The sequence below is a fragment of the Thalia democratica genome, chromosome 6 (genome assembly GCF_965202585.1).
Source record: "Thalia democratica chromosome 6, ktThaDemo2.hap1.1, whole genome shotgun sequence".
Classification (NCBI taxonomy): Eukaryota; Metazoa; Chordata; class Thaliacea; order Salpida; family Salpidae; genus Thalia; species Thalia democratica.
The window spans coordinates 44,076,917-44,104,574 of record NC_139170.1 but is presented as its reverse complement, the minus strand read 5'-3'; the positions used below and the strand labels follow the sequence as shown (position 1 = coordinate 44,104,574).

Sequence of the window (27,658 nt, the reverse complement as noted above, 5' to 3'; positions counted from 1 at the left end):
CTTTTACATGTGTTGTTTCTTACGACTTAATATTTTAAAAAAATCTTGATTCTTTGTAAATTATTGAGCATTTAAATAACTTAAAAAAACTTAAACATTACTAAAAAATACGTAAAATTTAATAAAAACTAAAAATTGGTTGTAAGTATGGCATATATAAAAAAATTTACAACTTGTGAAAAATAAAAGTTGCTAGTCTACGCTCAACAACTTAATTTATAACAGTTTTTGAATTTAATTATGCAAGTTATAGTAGAGAAGCATTTAATCTAGTTTAAAAGTTGTTACAAACGTCGTTAAATAAAAAAAAATTATATGTTTTATCTATGCACTAGAATGAAATAAACATTTCAAAAATTAGAATAATTTTCAACCAAATTTTAATAAAAAACTTACTACAGCAGGGACATGTATAAGGTACGCACCCGCAATGTTTAAAATATCGAAAATGAGTGTGCACAAAAATAAGCTAAAAAAACAAATGAAGTTGAATGAACGAAGACATGTATTAATTTAATTATTGTCACCAAAAGGCAACTAACTTATTAAATACCTATTAAATCTACAATTAACACAAAAAGACCTATTTTTGTTAAAAATTAATTAGTTATTATATAGTGTAAAAAGGGTAAAGTTTGACTCAAATTTGAAAGGTACTCCCTTTACTTAAGGTACTTAAACAAATTTATGTGTAATTTTAATCTGTTGTTGTTATATAAAGCAATATAAAACACTTTTTATACTTTAGTAAGGTGTAGTATTTTTATGGTGCTTGTTATTACTTCCACTAATAATTATGTAACTGAATTTTCTTAATTCTGTTTTAAATCAACCGCTTTAAAAAATATTAACTTTATTTAAAGCTTTAGTATTTCATACTTTTTATTTAAAAAGTTAAAATAAATATTTTTTTGTTTTATTTTTCTAAAGAAAATATTTGAACCATTTTTTTTAAATAAAAAATCCATAAGTATGATAAAACAAAATATTTGAATAAGTAAGAAATACTGATTGTTAGTAGTACAAAGAAAATAAAAGCTAACAGTATCATTAAACTTAATGTTTATTTTTTCAGGATATCAATGACAGTTTCTTGACAAGGGATTCCCCAGATAGATCGATAGGGGCGAGGTTGAGGGAAATAATCACAGACAACCTGAGTGAGCCCCCTGAGAGGATACCCACCCCTGAAGAAACTAGAAACCTTCAGGTTAACACCTCATAAGTACAAACGTGTTGTGAACTAATAAAATGTACACTTTTGTGTTTTTTTGTTACAATGCAGATTTAAACTGCATTAATATTTTATCAATTTAAAAGACTTCTGTTTATTTTTGTAAATTATTTTTGTTTTTGATACAAAGTGAATTGTTTTGTAAAATTTTAGTTTTCAAACTTTTCAAATTGAAACAAACTATTGGTAAAAACGTTATTTTAGAACATACTGTTAATGTTTAAAAACATTAAAGTTAGCTAAAAGTGTATTTTTTACTTATTACATCAAGTTATACTTTTTCTCTAATTAAGTTTAGTTATCGGGCGATTATAAAGAATGACTCTTCAAATAGTAATTATAGCAAAAAAAATCAAAAATTCTTATAAAACAATTGTTTTTTTATTGTGCTTATAAGACTATTTACATTATACAAAACTTTTGTTGACAAGCCAAACTGCAATTTTGTGTACATTTCCACACAAAAAAATCTTGGAATTTCCTTTGGTAGTACAAGCACATTGTTCGCAAAGCACAAAACAATAAAACTCAACAATAACATTTTTATTCACTTTATCCGTAAAGGATGCAGCTGCCTCATAAGGAAATCGAGGAAACAAAATTTCAGTAAACTAATCTTTGAGTCTCTCTGTGCAACAAAAGAGTAGACTGCACTGTCTATTTTGAAGTATTAAAGAAGATAAAAAATAATGATCTTCAGTATTGTGTTTCATAAATTTCATAAAACCTAAAGTCTGAAATTTATATTTTTTATGTAACTTATTTCTCTAGTCAAGTTATACCTTTAATTAAGCCTTTTGTTACTTATATAAGTGTGTTTTTCAGCAACTAAAACTCTAGCAGGCTTCACAATTTAATTTCTTGCTAGCCTACTTTTTCTTAAACATATTTGGCAAAATTGTATTTCCATTAAATACAATTTAGCTTTTTTTTAAAAACGACCCGATACTATAATCTAACAGTAGGAAAATACTAATTTAACAAAGCTTTTTATAAATACATTGAAAAAATTAAAAAAAAAGATTGCTAACTTGTGCTATCTTAAAGGAAACAATCAGTTAACGTTTTAAACAAGTTATAAATTTTAGGAAGAAAACCGAGTTCTAGCAGATGAGTTAAATAGAAGCGCTGAAATGCTGAAAACAGTTAAAGCCGAAAAAGAAGAACTTGAAAAAAGTCTTGAAAAAGTATGTTTTTAATTTATTTATTTTAAAGTAGATTAAAAGTCTGGAAATTTAAGATCTTAATAAGTTTAATACAGTAATAAACAATATACTATGATTTTATAGTTTAATTTTAGCGTAACAATAACTTTACCAAACAACTTGTCTAATTAACAATAATTTAAAGTTAAGCTATTTTATGAAAAGAAAAAATGAAATAGAACTAGCCAATCAAAAACATAAGTTTATACTTAATTGAAGAAATTAAGTGTTTTTAAAGATAAAAGATACAGTCAGTCTCCTACGAAAAATTAAATTTCATAACGACATGAATGAAGATAACTTTTTCTCATCTACTTATTTTTGGTATTGTTTGAACACAAGTACAAAAAGTAGTATTTTTTTTTTATTTATTGGTAAGTAAGATTTAAAAGGTTTACGTACCCTACACTTATCTACTATATTAAAAAAAATCGTTATGGGTTATAATGAGTATAATTGAATGTCAACAAAATTAAAGAACTTTAAGCTAAAATTATCACAGCTGATATTTGTTTAATCATCTAAAAACTTGTCATAACACATCAGGTGTCAAATATTGATAATTAAAAGCATTAACAAGGACATAACCGGCTACTTTAAACAAGCTTAAATGACACATTTCGCCCCGACTTGTCGCAATTTCAAATTTCGTGCCGTTGGCTCCCCTTTGTTTGCACAAAAAAAAGTTCACCCACGTAAGAAAGAGAAAAAGTTAACAAGGAAAATATATCCGTTTCTCGTGATCATTGAAGCGTAACGGCGGAATATGAACGGGTTTTGCGTTTGAAATTTTCAGTTGGGTCAAAAAGCTTCAGATGGGAGTTTGCTTAAGGCGTTTGCGACATACGTACGTGCCAAGTGCTAAGCGAATAAACATCTTCACAAGTCAATTTGTCTTGTCAATTGATAAGTGGCTGTCCTAGAGTGCAGACATTATTTGTTGATTAGCTTTTACTTTTATTTCAATTATTTTTAAGTTAAAAAGGCTTTTTTATGTGTTTGTTAGTTGTGCTATTGTTATGTAGTAGCAACACTAATATTGCACATAACTTTGTTCATTTTTTGCAAGTATCTTTGTTTTATTTATTATTTTTAAGATATTTTATTTTAACTACATAAGCTTATATTGTTAAAGCTTATATTTTGATATTTTTATTCAATTAAAACGCTTTAAAGAGTGTTAGTAATTGCTGTTTTATTAAATTATTTTAATTTAAATTCTAGTCATTTTTATTTAATAAAACACTGTGAAATTTCTAGCAACAAAGCACACCTAACACAAGCAAAATGGACATCAGGACTCTAAGTTTGGAGGTAAGCAATAATGTGTGATTGTTTTTATGGAACCTGTAGAACTTTTGTTTTCCTTATGGTTTTTTTAGTTAATACGTGAAAGTTATAGAACTATTCATTTTTAAATCTTTTTAGTCTAGTGTAATCAATCAAAACTAACTAAGTTTTTGATTTTCCTAGAAACTTTAACTAGCTTGTATTTGATTTTTAGCTTAGCCAAACTTCAAGTTTATAATTAGAATCTATGTTAGCTTGTATACAAGTATGAATATATAGTTTCTATATATATTTTTTTTTATAACATAGTTTATATTGTTTTAATAATAAAACATCTTAAGTTTCATTTATTATTTTAACAAATCAAAACACAAATTTGTATCTTTTATTGCTCTTTGTAACAGTACTAACATATACTTATTTTTAGTAAAAAAAACGGTTATTTTATTTTTTAATTTATTTTTTGATTATTGTTTTAATGTAATTCTTATAGCTTCACACAAAAGTATTTTATGTAAAAGTATTTTTAAAAGCAAACGGTCGTTTAAAATATTAAAGAATCAATTTATTTTAACATACAAAATGTAAAAAATATAGATATTTTTAATATAAAACTAAAAACTTTACTAGTACGTAATGCTTTTGGTTTTGAATAATACATATTTCTTAGATAAAGGCCAAGGTGTACTTTTTACGTTATACAAACATAAACGACTCTTTCGTGAAGTTTTGAATAAATAAAGATATTGTACATAATATTTACCTTTCATTATTTGGTAATATTGTTGTGTTATTTAGTTTGACTTCGATTATATAAAAAAAAACTGTTTTACTAGCTTTAATCAGTTATTTGTATTATAAACTAAACTTGTTCAATTTTATATTAAAATTAAACAAACTATTAAAACTTACAGAATCTTTATAACATTTCGTAACATTTTTTTAACTACGATTTCATACTAGTAATAAACTGTTATACTTAAAGTTTTTCAAATGTTTTCATACAAATACTGTTGGAAATAGTTTTGAATGCTTTAACATAAATTGTCTGAAAAATGACAACTTAATGTACATTTTAAAACACTAAAAACGCGTTTATTTTATTTGAAATACATCTTTATCAAAATTTGTGCTTCTTTTATTTTAATTACACTATTAACTTTTTTATGCTTATTTGCAATTATAAAATACTTAAAGCTTTGTAAATCTATCATTTTCTCCTATATGTATACTTTAAAAAAAAAGTTAACTAAGGGTAAACTAATGATAAATTTATTCTTTCAAGAATTTATTTTACAAACTAAGTTTCGGTCAAAGACCTCGTCAGTGCTTAAATATATCTAAAAAGATATGTACTTATTATCATAAATCGCTTTTGATTTACTAAATTTTTGAATTAATTTATATATTATATTCTAATGTAATTCACATTATAGTGTTTTTGTTGTTCTAACATACCGTTAGTTTGTGCTGTCAACAGATTGCAGCTTATAAAAGTCCGTTTAAACCGACGAAGGTCGTAAAAATGGTCGTAAACCTCAAACTTGTTTACTTTTTAGCTTCTTAACCATTTGAAAAAACACGTATGTAACAAACTAGATGTTTGACTAATAATAAGTAGTTTGTTAAAATCTGTAGGAACTGTATTTGTTGCAACTTTAATTAAAACATTGTAGGAAAAGTTTTATGTACTAAGCTAAAGAAGTTACTTTGAGACTTTTAGTTTTTGTACTTGGAGTTGAGTGTCTTCTTTTACTAAAAACTAAAACATTTTAAACACATTTCATGTTTAAAACTACAAAAAATATGTTATAACTTAAACTTTACTTTCTATTTTAAAAAACCATTCACTAATAAAATAAAATTAAGAACTAAACAACTTATAAAAAATAAAACTTTCTACGTTTTAGAACCTAGGTTTAAAAAGTAAGAATGAATAAATCAACCAAAACTTCTCACAGAACAAGATATTAACACAACGGTTAGAAGACGAGCAAGCAGTTTACAAGAGAAAGCTACTGGCCTATCAGGAAGGCCAACACAGGCAGCAGCAACTCGTGCAAAAACTGCAAGGAAAGGTAAAATATTTTTTACTTTTTTTTACTAAACTAAAGTATATAAGTATCAGTAAAGAAGCTGATAAAGTTCTAATTGTAAAAATAATATGAGAAAAACAGTTTTTTATTAATTTACTAGCTGTATTTAAAAAATCTAGTTTATATTTGTATAGTTGATCAAGATTCAGGTAGGTTTGTAAAGGTATTATGGGTGTAATAATCTGTCAGCAACAAAAGGACACGATTGCTTACAATTTACAGGTTATAACATTTACTAAAAAAAATCTAAGAAATATAGTTTGTTTAATTATTAAACAATCATAATACTGCAAATAGTCTTGTACGCATAAAACAAAAACAAATACAGAATCTACGACATTAATATAAAATGTTTGTAATAGTACAAAAGCATCAATATTATTCAAAAGTAAATACTTCTTTGTGACGCACTTATAGACTTATTATTATGTCTAGATAAAGAAACCTCAAAACACATGACTAGCCTCCATCCCTTTAAAGTTTTTCATTGTGCTGAAAACTGAACAATGCTAATCATTTTTTAATTTGTATGTTTGTTTTGAAAATTCTTTACAAGATAAGACGACAAAAACTGTTCTTTAATTACAAATTTTATATTAATTTCTTTTTCCAAATCAATTTTATCACAAACAAGAACATTTGTTTGAACGATATTATTGACAAAACTACAAAGCTTAAAAATATCGGTACTACTGTATTTTGGAAGCACAAGAATGCACTGCACGACCACTATGTACAACAGTCCATGGTACATTCTTGTCATTAGGATTGGTCACGCAGGAACAAGGTCGCAGAATGTCACATGTTCTGTTTTTGATGGTCGTGCAGCTTAGTCCTTATTGAATGGTGGCGCAAAAACATCTCGGCTCTGCTGAAATGACTACTATAATTTTATTTTATTAATAATTAAAATCACGTCAAACAATTGATTTTGTTTATGTGAAACTTAACATCCATGACAGAAAAACCTTTTAATTGTGGTTGATTTGTGATTACGTCGATAAGCTTTTAAGTTTATAGTTACCTTAAAACTTCTTAAACGTAAAATACGTTTTTTGTAACAAAAATTAAATTATTAACATTACTAAATCTTTGTTTGTTAAAGGTGTGCTCATCAAAACCCTAAACATAAATCTGTGCATTAAGTAAAAAGTATTTTAAACTAAAACTACTGTTTCTGTGGTTTAGTTTAATTTGTAAAAGTCTACTTAATATATCTTGTTAGAAACTTTAAGAAAAATGTTATAGAATACTTATACGACTTTTTTTAAATACTGTTATTACTCTGATGAGTTTTCACAGTAAATAGTTTATATGCTTTACTACTAAGTACAACTCTGAAAAACTAGATAAAAGAATAATTTATGAAATATCATTGCAAATTAAACATCTAGATTTTCTTATGAAAAATAAACTAAATATTTTTTTGAAAACTTTTATAAACTAAAGTAAGTCAGCTAGTGGTTACTAGTTTTTGTGAGTTTTCGGCAGTCATCTACTGAAGTACAATTGTAACAAACATTTATATCCGCTAGACTGTGCTAGAAATCACTGCGACTGTCAGGCTTTAAATTTGTATTAAGCAACTGTCAAGAGATTGAGCTTAAAATTTCAAAGAAAATTAAACGCCAAGTGGCGTAAGCCCTCAGAAATTTAAGTACGGAACGTTAATAAAGTTTCAACTAAAATACGTCTTGTTGTCTTTATTGAAAACACATCTTGATCTCAAGCAGAGTTGTCAAAAAATAAATATTTTTTTAGAGCCACATCCTTTAAATTCTGCTTTTGATCTCTTTTGAGCTATAAAAGTACACCTTTTGATAGTTTCAAAGTACAAGTGTAAGAAAATATAGTCGTTTTACAAAATTAGGTTCCTTTTTAATGTTGTTATTTTTGACTAACTTTAAGGAGAAAAGTTTTCGATACTAGCTGTAACATTTGTAATTATACATACTTTTAATCTTTTGCTTTTATGAGACTTTAATTACAAATTTTAAAGCTATTAAGAGCTGTTACGGGCTAAGTATATTTAAAACAGTTTATTGTTAAAAAATGAAATTTTTAAAGTTTTTTTAACTAACACCGCAATATTTCTTTATAACATTAAGAGGTGATTTTAAATTACATGTATTAACTTGTATAATGACAAAACCAACTGAAAACTAATTAAACAAAGTTTGAGAAACTAAAATTACGTAGTTTAAAATAAAAGTATATAGTTCTAGTACAGGGGTCGGCAAAATGCGGCCCGCGGGCCAAATTCGCCCTCAAAGTCAAAATCTGGGGCACGCGAGGTACTTTTCAGCTAAAAACACACTTTTCTAAAAACATGAAAAAAAAAAGGTTTTGCCATAAAATTTTACAGTTAGAATTTTAATTTAATGGTTACTCTTAACTAGTGCTATTTTACTGCTTATTTTGTAATGTTTTGGTTTAGAATTGTATTTTTCTACTAATTACTATGATTATTTTTTAAACAGTTGCGACCCTCAAAAATTTTTTTTGTAAAAAGTGCGGCTCGCGAGCAATTTTTTCTGGAAAAATTGGGCCTTGAATTAAAAAAGGCTGCCGACCCCTGTTTTAGTATAGGAAAAATAAAATTAAGTAAAACATATAGATATTTAAATACTATATAATTATATCAGATAAACTTGTAACAAGATAAAAAATTAAGTATAACGAAACGTTAGAGTTTTTATAAAAGTTATTACTTTTTCATTATATTTATTTAAGCTCTATAGAAAAAAATATATGAACGTTATAGGTTTAATTGTCAGTTCTAACTTGAATAAAAACTTAATCTTCAGTTTACTCAATTATTTCAGTTTCTTATCCATATAAAGTTCCACTTAAACTAATTGCTACACATAACTCTGCCGATTGCGCAACTCAAATCCACATAATCGTCGTATTATGACGTCACAACAACCGTAAGCAAACATGATGCGAAATTGAGAAAGCCCGAAGGTGCGCCTCGCAACATACACGATATTCGACCGGGCAAGTAGAAACTTGTGAGCATTTTTTTCAACAAATGTTCTGCCTGCGTGAAGTGGCTCACTTTCAATTGCAAGGTGTAGTAGCCGACAACAACGCTGAAAGTTGAAAGTGTTTCGAACCCTCTTCTGTGGACGAGTTCTTTCAACTTTCGATTGGCTTTTCAAGCCGTTGGTTTGAAAAAGAGCGCTAATTTGTTTTTAGCGATTAGCCGGCGCAGTTGTAGTGGAAGTTTCAGTTAATTTTAAATTAGTTATTGTCTTTTTATTTTTTTTATAGGTTATACAACTTTTTTTTTTAATTTCAGAAAGCCTATTAGTGGTTTGTACAAAATTTTAAACAGAGTGTATGTTTATTTGTTTATATCAAACACATCATTTTAATAGATTTTTGTATAATTTTGTATTTATTTTCTTACCAATATAATGGCTGAGCCGTCAGACGAGGCCACCAGAATTGAAATTGAAAGTTTAAAGATTCAGGTTTGATAAATAATAATAAAAATTGTAATGTTTGCTACAAAAATTAAAATAAGTATTTTTTTGCAACTCAGCACAAAACTTGATAAGTATTTTGGAAGATTTATTGGTTACTGTGAAAACTATATTACTGAGACAATAGTAGTTATCATGCAAATTAAAAACATCGATGAACTTTGTTTTATCTACTGTTTGTTTTTTTAATAACTTTTTATAACTTATATGTTTTGATTTTAAGAAAATAAACAAAGAGATCTCAACTATTAGAGGAGAAATAGTGAACTTATTCTTAGAATAAATTCATATCTTTTTATAACTTTAGAAAGTTTTCGTAAAATTTCCTGTTTATTTTGTATTAACCAACAAATTTTGTTTAAAGTACCTGTATAAAGTTTTAAATTTTTACAGGTACTACAGTACAAGAAGAAATGTGGAGAATTAGAAGATGAACTATCCGAAACTAAAGAAGTTGCTAACAGATCCCAAGCTGCTGTAAGAATTTATTTTATTTTGAATAAGCTTTTTAGTACAAATTACATTAGTAATTTACATTTTATCTTTTTAATTTAGCTTATATTACCAAACGTTTAAACAAGATCTAAAAAGACAAAATTCGGTAAACAGTTTTCAGTTTTGTATGTTAAACTTATTTTCTATTACAACGATTAACTTGAATTTTTTTTTAAAACACTGTGGATTGTTGTAAAAGTTTTATTTGTTTGAAATTTTATGACTTGAACTACATTCCATTGTTAATTTTGTTTTGTTTATTTGAAAAGCTGAATAAAACTAGGTTTAATATTTCTTTAACGTTGAGAAAGACAAAAGAATATTCTTCTATATAAAAATTTCTAAGTATAGATGTTTTAAATTACTTTAAGTAATAAAGTATAAGTATGTTTTCTACTTTTATTATTCAAATAAAGTTTAAACAGTATTTCTAATATGTACTATGGATTTCTTTGTTTGTTTAAATTAAACCATTTTGATTTTGAAGAATTTCGTAGGTAAGTTAGGCATAAGGTTTTTGCTAACAATGTTTTTTTAATAATTTAGTACTTTTCAAAATACGAAGTGTTTTTGTGGTACAAGATTGCAGTAGATCTGTATGTGTGTACAAATTTAAAATAAACAAATAACCCTTAATTGTACCAAAAGTTTATACTTTTATTAAGGAACGTTTTTTTTTTGTTTTATAGTTTCAAAATTCCAGCACTCTTTTATTTTACGTTAGCAAATAAATGTTTTACAACACTTAACTACTAATTTATTTGTCTTCCATTTTTCATAGTGTTTTGAGTTTAAAATTTAATACTTTCAGTGCTTTAACAATTGACAGGAGAAATTTCAAGAAATTTAAAACCTTTTTTTTAAACTTAAACTTACGAGCTGCTAAACAGAAATATAAAACTACCAGTTAGTCACATTACTTTTTTTTTTATACAAACAATTTCCTGAATTTTTTAATACACTTACAAGGTTTTTCTCTACTTTAACCTGAATAAAATTGCATCTAACAACATATTATCAACAGATGGACGAGAAAGCAGATTCGTTCAGGCAGAGGCTGGACTCCACAGAGGCGAGACTGAGAAGGAGTGAGGCTCATCACACGTCAGATATCGAAGACGCTCTCCTCAGACTAGAAGAAGAACGGAAGAGGTGAGATTGTTGTGATAGCTTGAAATTTTTTTTTCTTAAATATATAGATTTTGAAAACTTTTAACGCAACATGTATTAGGCGCATTTTAAATTCTTGTTCGGTTTTACTTAAATTTTAATTTTTTTTTGTTCTAGTCAACTGTTTTAGTTTTTTGTATCATGCAATTAAGTGTAGTTATACAAGCCTAACATGTTTTGATTTTAAAATTAAAAGTATGTTTTGATTTTAAAATTAAAAGTATAGCAACTTTTACAATTTTTTAATTCAACTTAAACTTTGTTAAGTATGTTATCAAAATTAAAACTTTAAACTTCTTGTTTGCCAATTTTTAACATTAATAACAAAACTACAGAAAAAAATAATTTAGACTTTATTCTAATCTACGCCTAAACTGCTTGTAATATAAAAAAAAGTTAGTTTTTGAAATAACATAACTACATTTAGCCTATAATTTAAAATATAACATTATTTTATTTAAAGACATACTTTATGAAATTTCGTTGATGACTATTTTATGGACATATATCTTTAAAAATAGTCCGAACATCTGTTTAGGTATTTCATTAATTAATTCAAATTCAAAAAAAAAACTTAACATCATTATATAAACTAGCATAAGTTTGGGAAGTTTTCAAACTTTATTTCAATGTTAAAATATTTTTTCTAAATTTATTTTCTAAATATCATTCTAAATAACTAATACTTTATTTTCATGCACAATCTAGAATACAATCCAATCAATTAGTATTATGATTACAAAACTCAAAAATCCCCACTTCCCATTTAACACGCACTTAAGTACTAAATATGTCGATGGCCGGTGCTTTGCATAAGAACGACACTCGTAAATTGTGTATTAGTAATATTAATGTAGTAAAAAAATGCTTTATTAGGCAAAAAACGCACAGTTAGATTAATTATCAATTAAAATTTAGTACAAGCATGTTATGGAGTACGAAAGAATAGAACTTGTAATGAAAATTATAAGATCAGCAAGGCTTTTGGTGTGAGTTTTGAGAACAACTTTGTAATTGTATTTGCATAGTTTAAACACTGGAATAGGCTTTAGTTGTAAGCTAATTCAATTTAATTTTTCTTACGAAAGTCAAAGTTTTAAGGTGAAATTAATACTTACGCAGTTTTTTTGTTTAAAGTTGTTTCTGGAAACAATGGAAAAGCCGCTGTTCTTTTAATGTGCTTGTAATAACAACAGTGCAGGATACAAAGCGCCTCAATGTCAAAAGTAACGTTTTTTCTATGAGAACTTTTTGTGAAATTCGCAAGATCGCTTCGGTAAACTATTAAGCTTTTTGTGTTGAACATAAACAAAGCGTGTCTGTTGCAGAATTTATTTGAGAAGTATATTTTCAAATCCAACTTTTTTTACTATGTTTTTTTTTTTAAACTTTTGAAACGTTTTAATGGGGTTTGATCATTTTTATTTAAAAGACGTCGTGATGTGTTAGCTTAGATGAATTTGATGTATTTGAAATTTTTACTGTTTTTGAAGTATACTTTGGTCTACTTACATATGAAAAAGTCAATAAGGTATTGTAGACTAGTGTATGCTATTGTTCCATAATTTTAAAGTCTGTAAACTACAATTACGACAAAATACATTCAAGCGTATTTAAATAGATATTTAAACCAAACAAATCAATACTTATGAGTTTATAATAGTTCCAATAAAATTTTATTAAAGTAATTAATTAGGCTTACATAATTTTTTTTTTAAACTAAAAGTGCTAACTTTATTGTTTTACATGTCAAATTATTCTTTATTATAACCCATAATTTCGAAATCGATGTAAACGATTTTAATCATTTGATCTCTTCAATCTAATTAGTCACAATAAATTCAAATAATTAAAACTTTTCAACATTCCGCCGCAATTAACTTGTCACAACAACTTTCAAACTGCTAACAAGCGGGATCAAGTGTCGCTCACGCCTCGTCCAATCACGAGCCAGTACAAAGCGTCTCCGCCATTGTGACGTCACCGTGAGAGGACGCTAAATACTTTCGCTTGCCTGACGACAGCGCTTGTGACGTCATAATAGTATCGGCTTGTTTCGCTGCGATAATTGTAATTGGGTCAACGACTGCGAGTGTTTTGAGTGTTAAACTGTTTGCTGTTTTTAGTCAATTTTTTTTTCGCTGCGCACACTTGTAAACAACATTTGAATGAGATAAAAGGATCAACGTGTTTTAAATATGCTGAGTGCTTTAAAAAGTGGTCCGTAAAAGTCACTTGTCATAAATTATTTTCAAAAATTACTGAATTTTAAGAAAACAGTAACAGGTAAATGAAAAGTTCGTGCAAGTTTTTTAATGATAGCCACAAAAAAATTATATAAACACATAAAAATGATCTATTGGAGAGAAATACACTTTACAATATAAAACACGTTTGTAAACCTATGAAACCAAAAACTTTTATGTACTTAAGCAATATATAAAGTTTTCAAGATTTTAATTGTTGACAGGCAAAAACACTTAATTACTGTACTTAGTTTAAATGATGTCTAAATACATCTTAATACCTAAAAACAAACTACTTATGTATAATCAAGCACGGTAGTTGTCAGAAATGCACGAACAAAACTTTCGCAATAACCGAAACTTATTTCCAAGTTTAATATAATAAAATATATATACAGTTATGGTTCGTACGAAAGTATTTATTTATTTAAAAACAACATTTCAAACATAAAAAGTTTTAAATTACTAAATTAATTGAAACAATTTAATGCAAAAGTGACGCTCCGTGCATTTGTGATCCGTTTCCACAATTCAAATGGTGTTTAAGGTTTCAAAGTACCTAACAGTAGACAAACTGTATTTTTTTTCTTCAGAGCCGAAAGTCTTGCGGAGGTGAACGCGATGTTGCGCGAACAACTGCAAGCGGCGAACGAGGGCAACGAGAAGATGAGTGAGGACATGAAGAAAGTGACCGACGACCTGCAAAAGTGCCAGCAGGACTTCGAAGACGTTCAGGAGAAACTGAAGACGACGGAGCAGCAGTGGAAGGAAGAACAAGAGGTGAGGATTTTGTATGACGTAATAATAATAAATATAAAATTTTAGTCTACAAAAGTAGTTTCGGTTAACTCAAAATAATTTTGTTTAAATTTTTTTCCTGACAAAAAATGTTTTTTACTAAACTCACGTGGTAAGTTGAACAATTTTACTTAAAGTAGCCAGAAACCATAAAATTTAGTTCGTTTTCGTGTACAGATTTATAGTAGGCGTAAACATTATTTAGAAAATAGTTCTGTTTGATCTAACTAAAAACTGTATAACTTACTGTCCCTATTTATTGTATAAGAACATAGTAGGACAGACACATTTGAAGTTTTAAATTTATATAACTTCTTTCATAGAACTTTAGCACGTACTTTGGTGACGAGCACAGCAGATTGCTGGCATTGTGGAGGGCAGTGGTGCAGATCAGAAGGGGATTCACCGATCTCAAGTCCAGCACTCAGACCAACCTGAACGAAGCTATCAATGATGTCCAGGTGGGATTTTGCAATTTACTACTTGTATTTAGTTGCTTACCATGCCTACCTTTACTCTAAATACGCCACCAATCTAATGTATACAAAATGCAATATATCTAACTTAGATAACATTGATAGTCTTTTAAATTGTTAAAAAGTAGTAAGAAGATTGTGCTTTTAAACTTCGCTACAGCATATGTTTTTATATTTTCATCCAAAAGGTTCAAATAAGCGCATTCTTCTTTTCGTATACCATACAAACAGTTAGATATATGTCTGTGTTACAATTGTGTATTTACACAGAGAGGTGCCCGTCAACTTCACGCCGCCTGCTTGAACCTCGGAGCCAATCAGAATGTTCAGGACTCGTCCGCTAAAGTCTCTCTTGAGAAAGAAAGAGGAGAGAAGAGCGGAGTCGAAGATCAGCTGAGAGAAAAGGCGTGTTTTTTTTTAAGTGTAAATAAAAAAAAGGGGTAGTAGAAGATTTAAAGTAATTTTACATATTATTTTTTTGTCTTATGTGTATTTAAATTTTCGAAGTTTAATTACAAGACGTTTGACTTTGGTACAAAAGCTCTATTTTGTATTTGGAAAAGTATTTAGACAGACTTCCTTTTTTTTTCATTGTTGTAAATAGCACAATATCATCAAATATGAAACGTGTTTAAAAGTTACGTTTTAACTTATGAAAACAATTGTTTAAAAAAATGTAATAAATTTCACAATCTATTAAATCTTGTATATTAAACAGGTGAAAGAAATGCTACAGATGCAATCTGATTTCGATACGGAGAAAGCAGCGCTGAACGCCAAGATCAACGAACTGACTGTCGCCACAGAGAGACTTCAGAAACAGAACGACGAAAAAGACTGCACCATCAACCAACTCAACCTGTCCATTCCGCAAGTAAGTGTTTACGTTGAGAAATTTACGGATTCAGTTTATAACCAGCGTACAAATAATTACTCGCTCACAGAAGAGTTTCACAAAATCATTTTTATGTTCTTTTTTTGCAAAAGATACAAAAATATTGGCTCCTTTGCTATTGAAATACCCTTTTAATTTTTCACCCCGTACTAGTTGTTAACGCCTTTAATAGTCAATACCTCCACCATAAGGGTAATATCGCCCACTTCAGAAAGCCCTTGCTTAAATTGACCATAAATCTTCTTGATCCAAAAGCTGATGCAGCAAAAAGTTTCAACAAGCAATAAACAACACGTAACATTACAAAAGTTAAAAAATATTATTTAATGGAAAATGTGCCATTTGAATAAGAACTTGTTTGAACTGACCTTTTTGTTCATTCGTTTTTTTATTGTCACAACCAACGCACAGGAATCTACCCGGGTGGAAGAGGAGGAAGAGGACGTGGAGACGATGGCCAAGCTGAGGGACGACAAGGCGATGATCGAGCAGGCGCTCAGGGACATCGCGCAGTCGGTCATAGCGGACGCGGACCTGGCCATGGCGCTCAGCGACGATCAGATGAAACCCGCAAGTGCCGTCACTGAGCTGAGCGAGAGCATGAACGACATGGGGCTCAGCGTGTCTCCCACGTTAGTGTTGATGATTTTTTTATTTATGTAAGACAAAAAACATTTGTCTAGTTTAATACATAGATGAAATTTAGTTTTTTTAGTACTTTTAAATGGTTACAGCATTGAACTCTACAGCTTTGTTAGACTTATTTCATCTTTGTCATTTGTTTTTGTATTATTTTAAGTTTGAATTAAGTTGAGTTCACTTACAAGGTTAAAGTTATAAAGCAAGAATTTAAAAAAACAATCTAGGATGTTTTTTATATTATTAGTTGTATTTAACAAAAGTATCGAAAATATTAAAAAAACAATCGAATTTTTATTTATTCATTTTTAGTGACAGTATAAAAATTTTATTTACTAGCTTATTGTGCAAAAAGAGTTTTTTTTTTTTTACAGAAATAGTTTGCTTTACGAGTAGCAGTCTTATTAGAATCGTTAGATTTGTTTGCCTTTTAAAAAAATATGTAAATAACTATGTTACTAAAATTAGTATACGTTTCGACCAGTTCACGTAGCAACGTAAAAAGGGAGCGTTGAACTTGAAGCAGAAAAATAAAATAACCCAAAGTGGCTGCACACCAGCTATTTTCTGCCACTGTTACTTATTTTCTGCCCCTCACACAAGAGCACCTCTCAACAGTCCGGGCGAAATCTGTTTTGTGCAGAAAATTTTCAAGGGCCCTCGACGAATTTCCCTCTCTTCTGTGGCAGCCAGCCACAGAACGCGAAAACAAATTGCTCTCAGCCTTTCTGCTTTTTGTGCCTTTTCTTTTGACAATTGCAAGCTCGTTTGAGCTGAAGAGCTTTTTCGGCGTGCACTTGACATTGGGTAATTTGTCGTTCGGTTGCAAATCACTTTCACTTAGTTTAATTTCAGTTGAGCTGGCAGTGCGATACCTTCACAGTAGTATTTGCGTTTATTTAGCTTCAAAGTTTAGTTTTAGACCGAATTTGTTCGCAGAAAAAGTTGTTGAGACTAAATTTTAAAGTTTTATTTGAAAAGAAAGTTTTTTGTTTCGAGCTTTGTTGTCATGTCGTACAGAACCAACAAGGTTCACGGCAGCACGCCGAAGCCGACGCCGAAGAAGCGCAGCGTCCAGCGGCAGGGCAGGAAAATTTCGCTGGTCGAGGCGTTCTCGGAGGAGCCCGGCAGGGGTGAGAACTGTGACGACAGCGGCTTCGGGTCGCCGATGTTGCAGCGAGCCCGGAAGTCGATGGAAGTCAGAAACGACAGCTTCGTCGGCAACTCGTCGTTCGAAGACGACAGCTCCGCCAACCAGGCTTCTGCCAGCGCCGTGGAAGCGAAACCGGCGACCAGGATCAGAAGCAGGAGCACGAGCGTGCAGAGGCTGATAGACATAAACGAGCGTAAAGTGAGGGAGCAGAGGCAAGTTGAAACCGAGTCGGTGTTCAACAACTCGTTCAAGAACAAGAAGGAGATGATCGGGAGCATTAGTAGCGTGCAGAGCATGATAGAGGCGAGCGAGAAGCTGATCAGGGACAGCAGGCTCAACTCGTCGACCAAAGACTTGAAAGACTGGCATCCGGCGCTGAGGGATTTATTGGTGAAGCACCGGAGTAAAAGCAGGTGCGATTTCAGCAGCCTGGAAAGGGAACTGGATAAGAGTAAGAGTGACGCGAAGGCGCTGGCTAAAGCGAGCTTGAAGGAAGCTTGCATAAACGAAAGGTTTACTTTGTTAGAGTATAGTGTCTTTTATCGAGTTTTTTTTAATTTAATGCATTTTGTTCATGGTATGCTTTAAGAAACTGTAGTAATGTTTTTACATACTATAATATTCATATGGTTTTAACAGAATTTTTTTTAGATTCATGAAGACTATATCAGTTGTTTTACTTAGAGGTAAATTTTATGTACTTAAAGTTATTTTTATTGATCTGAAGGACAATTACTATTTTTTATTTAGTATCATTCATTTTTGAAAAGCTTGATACTTTTACTACTAAAAAAAAAGTTTAATAACATGTTATTTTAAAATCTAAATTAAAACTCATTCTTACAGTCGTGGGTATTCCCCGATAAGGTCGCCGTCACCAGGCGGTAGAAGGTCACCGAGAAGAGGGAGATCCCCGGCAGCGAGAGGAGTTTCCCCGTCGTTCGCAGATTCGACGTACCACGCGGTGCAGGCCGCATTGCAGAAGAGACAGCTGCAAGTTCAGGTTGGTGTATACTACCATGCCTTAGAAGAATTTGTATTATTAATTGAATAAAACAACATTTAACTGACTTTAATGATGTATTATGTGTTGTTGCCGAATTGAATGATGTAATCAAAAACAGCTTCTGTTTGTGCAATTAGAACAACTTATAAAGTACGACTACTCAAGAAATGATTACTTTACAGATTATTAAACTATTGGTTGTTGGCGGTTTATTAGGCATTTGCATTTGTATGCATTTATTTTTTTGCAGTTTGAAATTACATAGTTGTAGTGTTTCTAAAACATTTAGGCGTTTAATATTCATGAAGTAAAGCACCTTTTTAATAAATTCCTAAACGAATATCGGTTTTAGTAAGACTATTCATTGGTATAAACCCAAAAAGCTTCAAATTAATGTTCGAACTGGTTTTTATGTACAGTTTCGTAAAGTTTGTTTACATTTTACCACTACAAAATATTCAAAAAAGAATTTTTTGGTTTTGCAAATATTTTTAACTGTTTTCACTTATGTTAAGTGCCTCTTATAACGTATATAGCTCTCTTGAAAATCTTCATAACAATCACGTTAACAGTTCTGGTTTACATATATTACAAAAATGTAAAAGCAAAGAACCACTCTGCAATTTTTTTTTTTGATTAAATTAAAACACTTGATGTTCCAAAAAACATGAAAAAATACCTACCACATAAAACTTAATTAAAAGTGGGTAACCTGCATAACAAAACTGATAAAGTTTATCATTACAATTAAGAAAGTAAATATCTCGTCAAAAACAAGACGTTTCAAAACACGACAGATTCACAAAAAAAAACTCTTTTGAAACTAACTGCAAAAGTATTAACAAAAAACTTTTACCGACAACAACTCTGACCTTTGCAGTAAGTAATTAACTTTAAACCAAAAATCAGGAGCTTCGAGCCAAATTGGACGCGGCCAAGGATTCGAACGCGGCGCTGAAGAAGCAGGTGGCTGATGCGGACCACAGCAAGCACATGCTGGAGAAGCAGCTCCTGTCCATCAGAGAGGACCTGGACACGACCACCAGAGCGAAGGAGGACGCCAAGAGGGACGCTTACAGGTACAAGTCGTCGGCAGAAGTCGTTGGAAGGTGAGTTTGTGTTTGGATGTACATCAGTTGTTACTGACCATTAAAATAAATTTTCGATATTTATATACTTATATATAAACTAAGCTTAATTACTGGTACTTGAAAATAAGCTGTTTATGTTGGCAAATATACAAAAAAAAAATCCTCATTAGAAGCTAAAAGAAGAGTTTTTAAATCATAAGCATGTTAAAACTTTAAATACACATTACTAACAAAGTTCAACACACGTCTAGTGAGAAGAACGAGATGGGCAAGGAGAGAGAGTCGCTGCAGTCGAGGATCGAGTCGTTGCGGACGGAGAAAGAGCGCCTCCAAGCGGCGAACGCGGACCTTCAGCGAACCAGGGACAACCTGGAGGACGAGAAGGAAGACCTGCTGAAAGACCTGGCGAGAAAACAGAAGGAACTTGAAAGAGGGTTAGTAATGAAAATAATATATATTTCAAAAGAAACTTAATTTGTACAAGGTTTTTAGAGTTATTAAATTAAGTTTTTTAGTTTTGTTTATAAACTTCTTATCGACAGCTTGTTCAATAATCAAAAATATTTTTAATTTTTGTTTTTAAATATTTTTGTTTTTGTTTTTCATACTTTTAAGACATATCTTATTTATTAGTAATTAAAAAGACTTTTAACAAACTTAAGGTAACTGCTGAACTGTTTTATCAACTATATTAATTTAATTTTTTCATATTTCAATTTTTTTTACTAACGAAGAACTTATTTTGTAACAGAAAATCAGCAGAAGTTACAATGGACGGTGAAAAGTCCTCGCTACGAGAGCAGCTGGTGACCGTCAAGGAGGCTCTCAACAAATCAGTGCTGGCGAAAGAAATCATGGAAGCGGAGAAATCGGAAGTCGTCGAGGCTCTTGCAAAGGTTTTGGATATTTTCTGTATTTAAAAGTTTATATTTTTTTGTTCATATAGAAGCTATTAAAGTACCAGTTTTTTATACAGCATTAGTAGAGGTATAATTTTATCTCACAGGTTGAAACGACGAACGCGGAAATAGAGCTGGCATTGAACAAGCTGAAGACGGAGGAAGCGTCGTTGAGGGATCAGGTGGCCAAGATGCAGAACCTCAACGAGGGACTTGCTCAGGACAAGATTGAACTCTACAGAGTCATCGCCGAGGTACGAATACCAACTTAACATAGATAATCCATTTAATTTTTTTACGTAGATCAAATTAAGTCGCTTGTAAAAGTTTCGCAGTTGTACATACGTAATATTTGTAAAATAATAATCTAGTATTTTCAGTTTGTTATTCAAGAACCTTTTCTAAGAAGCTAAACGTCAAGTATGCACTTGATGTTGTAAATTGCTAGTATTTGACAGTTTGTGCCATGTTTTACAAGAAAATATTATACTTTGCTTACGATAAATATCGTAAACAAATAAAAATTAGTTAGTTTTTTTAATTTCCGCTCCGCATATTATTTACCATACAAACAAACGTCTTGAATGAGTTATTAATGACTACGTGTTTCGATAGTAACTTTCGTAAATCTCAAACAGTTATAAAATTTTATGTACAGTATTTAAAAAAACAATATTTGCTGTATTTTTTAAATCATTATAGTTTACGACTCCGTGTATTGTAGACAATTTTGGAGTTGCTTTTTATTAACTTTAGCATTAAAACAGTTTGCTGTTAGTTTATTCTTGTACAACTTTTATTATCGACCACTCACGAATTTTACTGTTATGTTTATAGTTTTAAAACTTTAAAATTTATAGCTAACAGATAAAAAGGCAGTAAACATTTTAACGACATTTTTTTTTTCTAAACTTTAAGATTATTAAAACTGTCCCATCAATGAGAAAACTTAAACTTGCGAGGACGGAATTATGTGGCAAGCACTTCGAGTTAAACGAAGTGACAAAAAGTGAAAAAAACAGCAATTTAGTAAAAAACTCAATTTGATTATCTAACAAGCAAATAATTTAACTAAAATAGGTAAGATACTAACAAAAGCAAGTATTAAAACCGATTTTTTAAATAGTAATAGAGACAACAGGTAAAGTTGTAAACGGTTTAACGGGAAAACCAATATTTTTCTAACAAACTGTCAACTCAAAAATCAAACAACAGATGGAAGACAAGTTCGCGGCGTTGGGAGCGGCCAAGCACGACCTGGCGCTGGAGAAGGACTCGATCCGCGCCGAGCTGATCAAGACGGAGCAGGAGAAGATGGACCTGCACAACGAGAAGGCCGGATTGGACCACTCGCTGGTGCTGACGGAGCAGAGCAGGGAGAAGCTGGAGCAGGACCTGATGGTGAGCCACCGGGAGAAAGCGGATCTCGCCGACACCCTCGGACAGGTTGGTATTTAAAGTATAAGAAAAATGTTGTTTTCAAACAGATAAAACGCTTAAACTTTCGGTAAAACAAAGTTAAACAAATTAATTTATTTTATAGACTTACATAACATTAATCAAGTTAAAACAGATTTCTAAAAGTAGCATCTTAGTTTAATAAAAACTGTGTTCAAAAGTTTATTCAATAATAAAAACAGATTTTTTTTAAACGCATCAAACAACATTATTTTCTCAACAACAACTTATTGTACTTCAGACGACTCGCCAGAAGGCCGCGATCGAGGAAGACCTCTCAAGGAGCCAGGAAGACAACGTGAGACTGAACGACTTCAACGGAAAGCTGGCGAAGGAGAAAGAGGAGCTGGCCAAGGAGAAAGCCAACTTGATTGTTCAGCTCACTGCAACCGAGAGGGAAAACAGATCCCTGTCTGAAGAAATTGCCGGGCTCAGGTTTGTTTCACTTTTACTTAATCTAGAAAATATAATATGTTTTGGTTTCAAGAAAACAAATAGAGAGATCTCAACTGCTGGAGGAGAAGTAATATATTTATTCTTTCAAAAATTTATTTTACAAGCTAAGTTTCGGTCAAAGACCTCTTCAGTGCTTAAATAAATCTTATTCAAATAGAAGAGATTCTATTTGAATAAGATTTATTTAAGCACTGAAGAGGTCTTTGACCGAAACTTAGCTTGTAAAATAAATTTTTGAAAGAATAAATATATTAATCTAGAAAATCTTAAATTATTAAAAAGTATTTAACTTATTTTAGTTTGAACTTTTATATGTTTGCACTTGTTTATGTTTTAAAAGCTTTAGCGTTCAAAACTTAATTCTAAAATTTTCATTCCTTTTAAATTTAAGATCTGACAAGGAAGCTTTGGAAACAAATCTTTTTGACTCCCAGTCAAACAACACGACTTTGTTGGCCAAGAAAGAGCAGCTTGAAGAAGTCAACCAGAACGCTTTGTTGAAGAACGAAGCTTTGCAAGGTAAGTTTTTCTATCACGAAGTAAAATGATTTACCTTATAAAATGTACACTAAAGTGTTCTAATAGTAATAAAAATGAAGTACAAATTTTGAAAAGTGACCTAGCTACCTAATAATTGACAAATGTTTTAAGTATTGGTATTAAGATGTTTCCTAAAAAAAAAAAAATCGTTTAAAAAAAACTTCAAAGTACATACTCAATTTAATTCAATAACTTAGTTTATGTTAATGTATAACTTCGCAAACAATCAAAAATGTTTGGAAATTTCAAAAAGCATAACATAAACAAAAATTTTGACAGTCGAGATCGGCAAGGTGCGCAAGGAGATGGAAGTGGAGAACCAGAAGTTACAAAAAGACCTGCAACTGCAGAACCAGCAGATGATCCAGCAGGAGCGGGAGGCGCAGGTGGCGCTGAAGACGGAGCAGCAGGCGCACGAGGAGGACATGGAGAAGGCGCAGAAGGCGAAGGATCAGCTCAGGATGGAGCTGACGTCGGAGAAGCAGGAAGCGCAGCACAACTTCAACCTGGAGAAGGAGGAGATGCAGGCGAAGTTCGAGGGAGAGAAGACGGAGCTGAACGAGGAGATGGAAGCCATGATCCAGGTTGGAAGGAACATTGAAATTAAATTGTATAATTGGAATCGAATACATTATAACTGACTTTTTTTTTAGGAAAACGAAACAGTAACAATAAATTTTGATAAAATTAATAGTCATAACAAACAAAATTATGCAAGTATAAAACAAACGTTTTTGGTCTGTGAAGGTCTATATAACTTTGTTTGAACATATATTTAAACTCCGATAAGATCTTTAATACTTTTAAAACATTGGGCAAATAAAGTATTTTTGGTTTTGTTTTATGAAACACCTTAATTTTATATATTTATGTGTGTATATATTTAAAAGAAACTAATAAAAAAGTAAAGATAAAATCTCTCATTATACAAGATGATGCTATAAAATATATATTTATTTAACAGCCTTTTATATATACTTTTCTATATAAAATATTTAAGCTTATTTCAAAGTTTTTGTGAAAGCTATAATTTAAGATATTTGTAGATTTTCACAAAAATCAAATGATGGTTTTATTTAAATAATTTGTGTTGTTGATCTAACATAAATAAAACCTATAAGTTATGTAAGTTTTACTTTCACCTGTATAAATCTAATTTTAACCACTACAATCTAGTTGTAGCTTTTTGTTGACTGCCCATGTTTCATAAGCACGATTGTTTTTCAAGTGTTTTGCTTTTTGCCCAAACTTTTCTTTATGTAGAATACTTTTATTTGCTAGCTACTACAAATAACACTTATCCAATTGACTTGTGTACTAATTTCAAAGAATTTCTTATCAAAAACAAATAGTTTTTATTAAAAGTATTTGTTTTTAATTTTAAGTCACGCTTCTTTAAGAAGCTTGGTAAACTTTAAAACATTCTTATCAAAAACAAATAGTACAGTTTAAAGCCTCTTAAAAGCTTAAATTGCTTATTGTACGCAAAGTTCAACAGCGACTTTCAAGGCTTCCATCATGTTGTCAGTTGCACGCAAACACCGTTCAAGTTGTAACCGCGAAAACAAACAAAATAAAGCGTCGGCAAACAAGTGTTTGTGTCCTGATGATTGTACTTTCCGCGTGGCTTCAGCGGGAGTGTTCAGTTTGTTTAAAACCTTCCATACAAAAAATCTTGTAGCGACCTGTAAACGATAAACATTTCCACAAACATATCTAACAATAACTATGTAACAAGTTGAAGAAATTAGCTTTTATCCAATCATCTTTGACTAGCAGTTATTCAAAATTCGTTACGTAACAAAAGTATGAACTTCTTTTAATTCTTATTTTAAGTAATTTTGGGCATAAAACTGCACAGTGATAGTATCTTACCTTTGATCAGTAGTTTTCTTAAATTGAAGACATATATGTAACATTTTTACAACCAAAGCTAAGCAACTTAAGTTATTAGCTAAGCATGTAAGTGTATGTAACTACTTATTATTTTCACATTAAAACAAACCTTTCATAACTTTAAAAATACTGATTAGGACTCATACAAACGCAATACTAAGTAGCAAAAAACTAATTGAGTAGTTCTAAAATTTGGATAAAGTTTTTACTTTTTTAATCCAATATAATAACTAACATGCAAACTATGTTCACATAAACCTTATTGCTAACATATCGCAAACAGGAGCACAACGAAGCGCTGATAATGGCGGAAGCGGAGAAGCAGCAGGCACTGTGCATCAAGGAGACGGAGAAGAACGCGCTGCAGGAGAAGCTGAACAACGCGCTGCAGGTGCTGCAAGACGTGGAAGCCGAGGTTGAGAAGCAGAAGAGGAACGCCGCCTCTCAGCAGGAGAAGGACCGGGTTGGTAGCTTGTATTGAAAAATTATGATATCTGATTGGTTCATATTGTTTTTAAAACTTTTGCAAAAATACAAAACTAAAACTTAAGGTGTATACACATTGACAAGGATAGTACTTATTGGTAACAATAACAGGTATATTGAAAAATTATAAACAGTTAATACTTAGCCATAGTTGTAGTAAGATTATATAAGGAAAGCGTAAGTTATTATCAATCTATGTTGATTACTTAAAATCTAGTTTTTAAACTCACCGATATTTAAAAGCAAACTGTCAACAAATCTAATTCGTTGCGATTGAAACCAAAAACGTTAGGTGCTTATTCAGTGTTTTTGATTTTGATCGTTAGCTTATTTTAATTTTTTCTAAAACTTAAGTTTATGCAAGAATACTAAACTAAATATATAGGATATATTAAGCAATATATAAGTAGATAAGAAATTTCAGTGTTTACAACTAAGTTTTAAAACGACCAGTGCTCGCAATAGCAAGTTTAAGTACCCACCCTAGTTTACTCTCAATCAATAAGATTTTTGAAATACTAGGTTATACATAGTATAAGTTCTGATCATAAAAGTATTAAAACAAATTTATGTATTAATTTACAGAACACCATCAACCAAATAACGCAAGAGTTGAAGGACTTCAGGACTCAATTCGAGCTGACGACTGAAGCTCACGAGAGAGAAGTGAAGAGCGTCAATGAGGCTTGCAAGAATGTACACCAGATGAGAGAGGCCGCTTTGAAAGAGGTGAGAAGGAACAACAGTTTACTGTAATTTTTAGTAAATTAGAGCTGTCACAAAAACTAAGCTTTGATAAAGTTATACAAAAATCATTTTTTCTAAATTAAAACAAGCCAATTAATTCAATGTTACTCAAAGCAAAACTGTAAACTATTTTCTTTTTAGAGTTCAAACGAATTAGTATAAGTAACGCTTTTAGCTCATTAACTTTGAAAAATTGTTCTTTTTTAAAGTTCATTTATTTCAAAGTGCAATACTAATAAAATCTCACAAATTTTCACAGGTAGAGGAGTTGAAGCTGCAGCTGCGAATGTGCGAGGACGCGCGCGACGGAGTGCGCAGAGACCTCATCGAGGCTCAGAGGAAGGTGCGAGAGACGGAGGAGCAGCGGGACGGGCAGAGGAAGGAGAACTTGGAGCTGAAGAGGGGCATCAACGCGGAGGTGCACGAGAAGAAGACGGTGGTGAAGGCGAACGAGGAGCTGAGGGAGCAGGTGAAGAGGGCGGAACAGGAAAGAATCGTTCTCAAGGTTCGCGTTTGAATATGACTTTGCTAATACTTAACCAGTTCATATAGAGTTTTATCATGTAGTGAGTTTTTTTTTTAGTGTTATTAAGTGTTTAAACATAAAAACGTTAACTGGTATACCTCGCAGAAAAAAAGTTTTTATTACTCTTTTAAAATAAAACTTCAAGTATATTAGTAAAGTTTATTTTTACATTTTTAATACTATATTAAAAGTTTACTCATCAACAACTGTTTATAAGTTATGCAAAACAAACAAAAATAACAGCGTGCAAACGAAGAGAAGGAGCAGAAGATAGCCGTGCTGGACGAAAGCAGGAATACGACTCATAAGGAGAACGGAGACCTGAGAGCGAGTCTTAGAGAAGTGGAAAGAAGCAGGCTCGAAACGAGAAGGGAACTTCAAGAACTCAGAAGACAGGTTTTAATTTCTTTCAAATCTTAAAACATTTTTTTATAATAAAGCAACTTTCAATTTTTTAAAGCTGCTACTGTTCTTTAAAATGAAAACTTGATATTAAAACAGTATTTCGTTAGGTCAAGATGCTTGACACTGAGAACAGCAAGAAGTCGAAGGAGGTGGAAGAGCTGCAGGACAGAGTGGCTCAGGACGAGGAGAAAGAAGAAGAGGCGAGGAGAGAGTCGTTCGGTTTGAAGCAGAAGATCGTTGCTACCGAGGCGAGCAAGGAACAAGCTCTCAAGGAGGTAAGATCAATAAAATGTGAAATATAAGTAGTCTTTGTAAACTTTGAATTAAATTTTGCATTTAAGTATATGCTAGTTAGTTTGAGCTGTCGTAAAGTGAAAAAATTCTACTTATTTCTCAAAGTTTGCTAACAAATTTCTTTCAAGTAGAAGTTTCATACTTAACAACATGCTCAACGCATTCTTTCAAGCAAAACGCATTTAAATTATAACAAAAAAGTCTTTAACGAAACTTGTTTTCAAATTGAAATAAAAAACTCAGAACTCGCTTCTCTCCCGCAAACTGTCGGAACTGGAAGGCGAGTTGCGCGCCAAGGAGAGGGACTACCTGGAGCAGCTGGCGGAGGCGCACTCGTTCGCCAAGCGGCAGAAGACGGACATCAGGAGCCTGGAAGGGAAGATCGACAGCTTGGACGAGGAGCTGGCCGATAACAAGATGAAGCTGTCGGCGAGCGAGGGAAGAGTCAACGGGCTGGAGAACGAAATGGTCAAGACTGAAGGTCGGTTGTTGATTATTTTTAATTTTTTATTTAAGTGTGTATTAATGTAAAGTGAATTCAAAGGCATTCAAATAGCTCGCTTTTCATTAGGACTTAAAATTTACTTTAAAAGAGTATTAAACACTTTAAAAACTATTTGCAGCTCACGAAGTACTCAAATGTTGTAAAACTAAATGAAATAAACT

General features: G+C 31.1%; 1 protein-coding gene across 3 annotated transcripts in view; it reads left to right on the top strand.

Moving 5' to 3' along the window:
• Window positions 1-2,356: 2,356 nt before the first annotated feature.
• Window positions 2,357-27,658, top strand: part of LOC145838502 (uncharacterized) — a 30,190-nt gene continuing 4,888 nt past the window's right edge. The window contains exons 1-25 of one of the 3 annotated variants that reach the window (XM_082946108.1): window positions 2,357-2,421; window positions 3,700-3,753; window positions 5,691-5,807; window positions 9,710-9,793; window positions 10,836-10,963; window positions 13,821-14,007; window positions 14,349-14,486; window positions 14,772-14,906; window positions 15,220-15,375; window positions 15,808-16,028; window positions 18,035-18,191; window positions 19,104-19,303; window positions 19,537-19,719; window positions 20,037-20,181; window positions 20,292-20,438; window positions 21,400-21,630; window positions 21,884-22,077; window positions 22,490-22,617; window positions 22,918-23,222; window positions 24,818-24,997; window positions 25,606-25,749; window positions 26,027-26,272; window positions 26,537-26,689; window positions 26,806-26,973; window positions 27,236-27,473. In XM_082946108.1, the coding sequence (XP_082802234.1) occupies window positions 2,368-2,421; window positions 3,700-3,753; window positions 5,691-5,807; window positions 9,710-9,793; window positions 10,836-10,963; window positions 13,821-14,007; window positions 14,349-14,486; window positions 14,772-14,906; window positions 15,220-15,375; window positions 15,808-16,028; window positions 18,035-18,191; window positions 19,104-19,303; window positions 19,537-19,719; window positions 20,037-20,181; window positions 20,292-20,438; window positions 21,400-21,630; window positions 21,884-22,077; window positions 22,490-22,617; window positions 22,918-23,222; window positions 24,818-24,997; window positions 25,606-25,749; window positions 26,027-26,272; window positions 26,537-26,689; window positions 26,806-26,973; window positions 27,236-27,473 (4,093 nt within the window). In that variant the 5' untranslated portion in view covers window positions 2,357-2,367. Of the gene's footprint in view, window positions 2,422-3,699; window positions 3,754-5,690; window positions 5,808-9,207; window positions 9,305-9,709; window positions 9,794-10,835; window positions 10,964-13,820; window positions 14,008-14,348; window positions 14,487-14,771; window positions 14,907-15,219; window positions 15,376-15,807; window positions 16,029-16,919; window positions 17,701-18,034; window positions 18,192-19,103; window positions 19,304-19,536; window positions 19,720-20,036; window positions 20,182-20,291; window positions 20,439-21,399; window positions 21,631-21,883; window positions 22,078-22,489; window positions 22,618-22,917; window positions 23,223-24,817; window positions 24,998-25,605; window positions 25,750-26,026; window positions 26,273-26,536; window positions 26,690-26,805; window positions 26,974-27,235; window positions 27,474-27,658 lie in introns of those variants that run through there. The other 2 variants (XM_082946109.1, XM_082946110.1) reach the window with 2 other exon arrangements.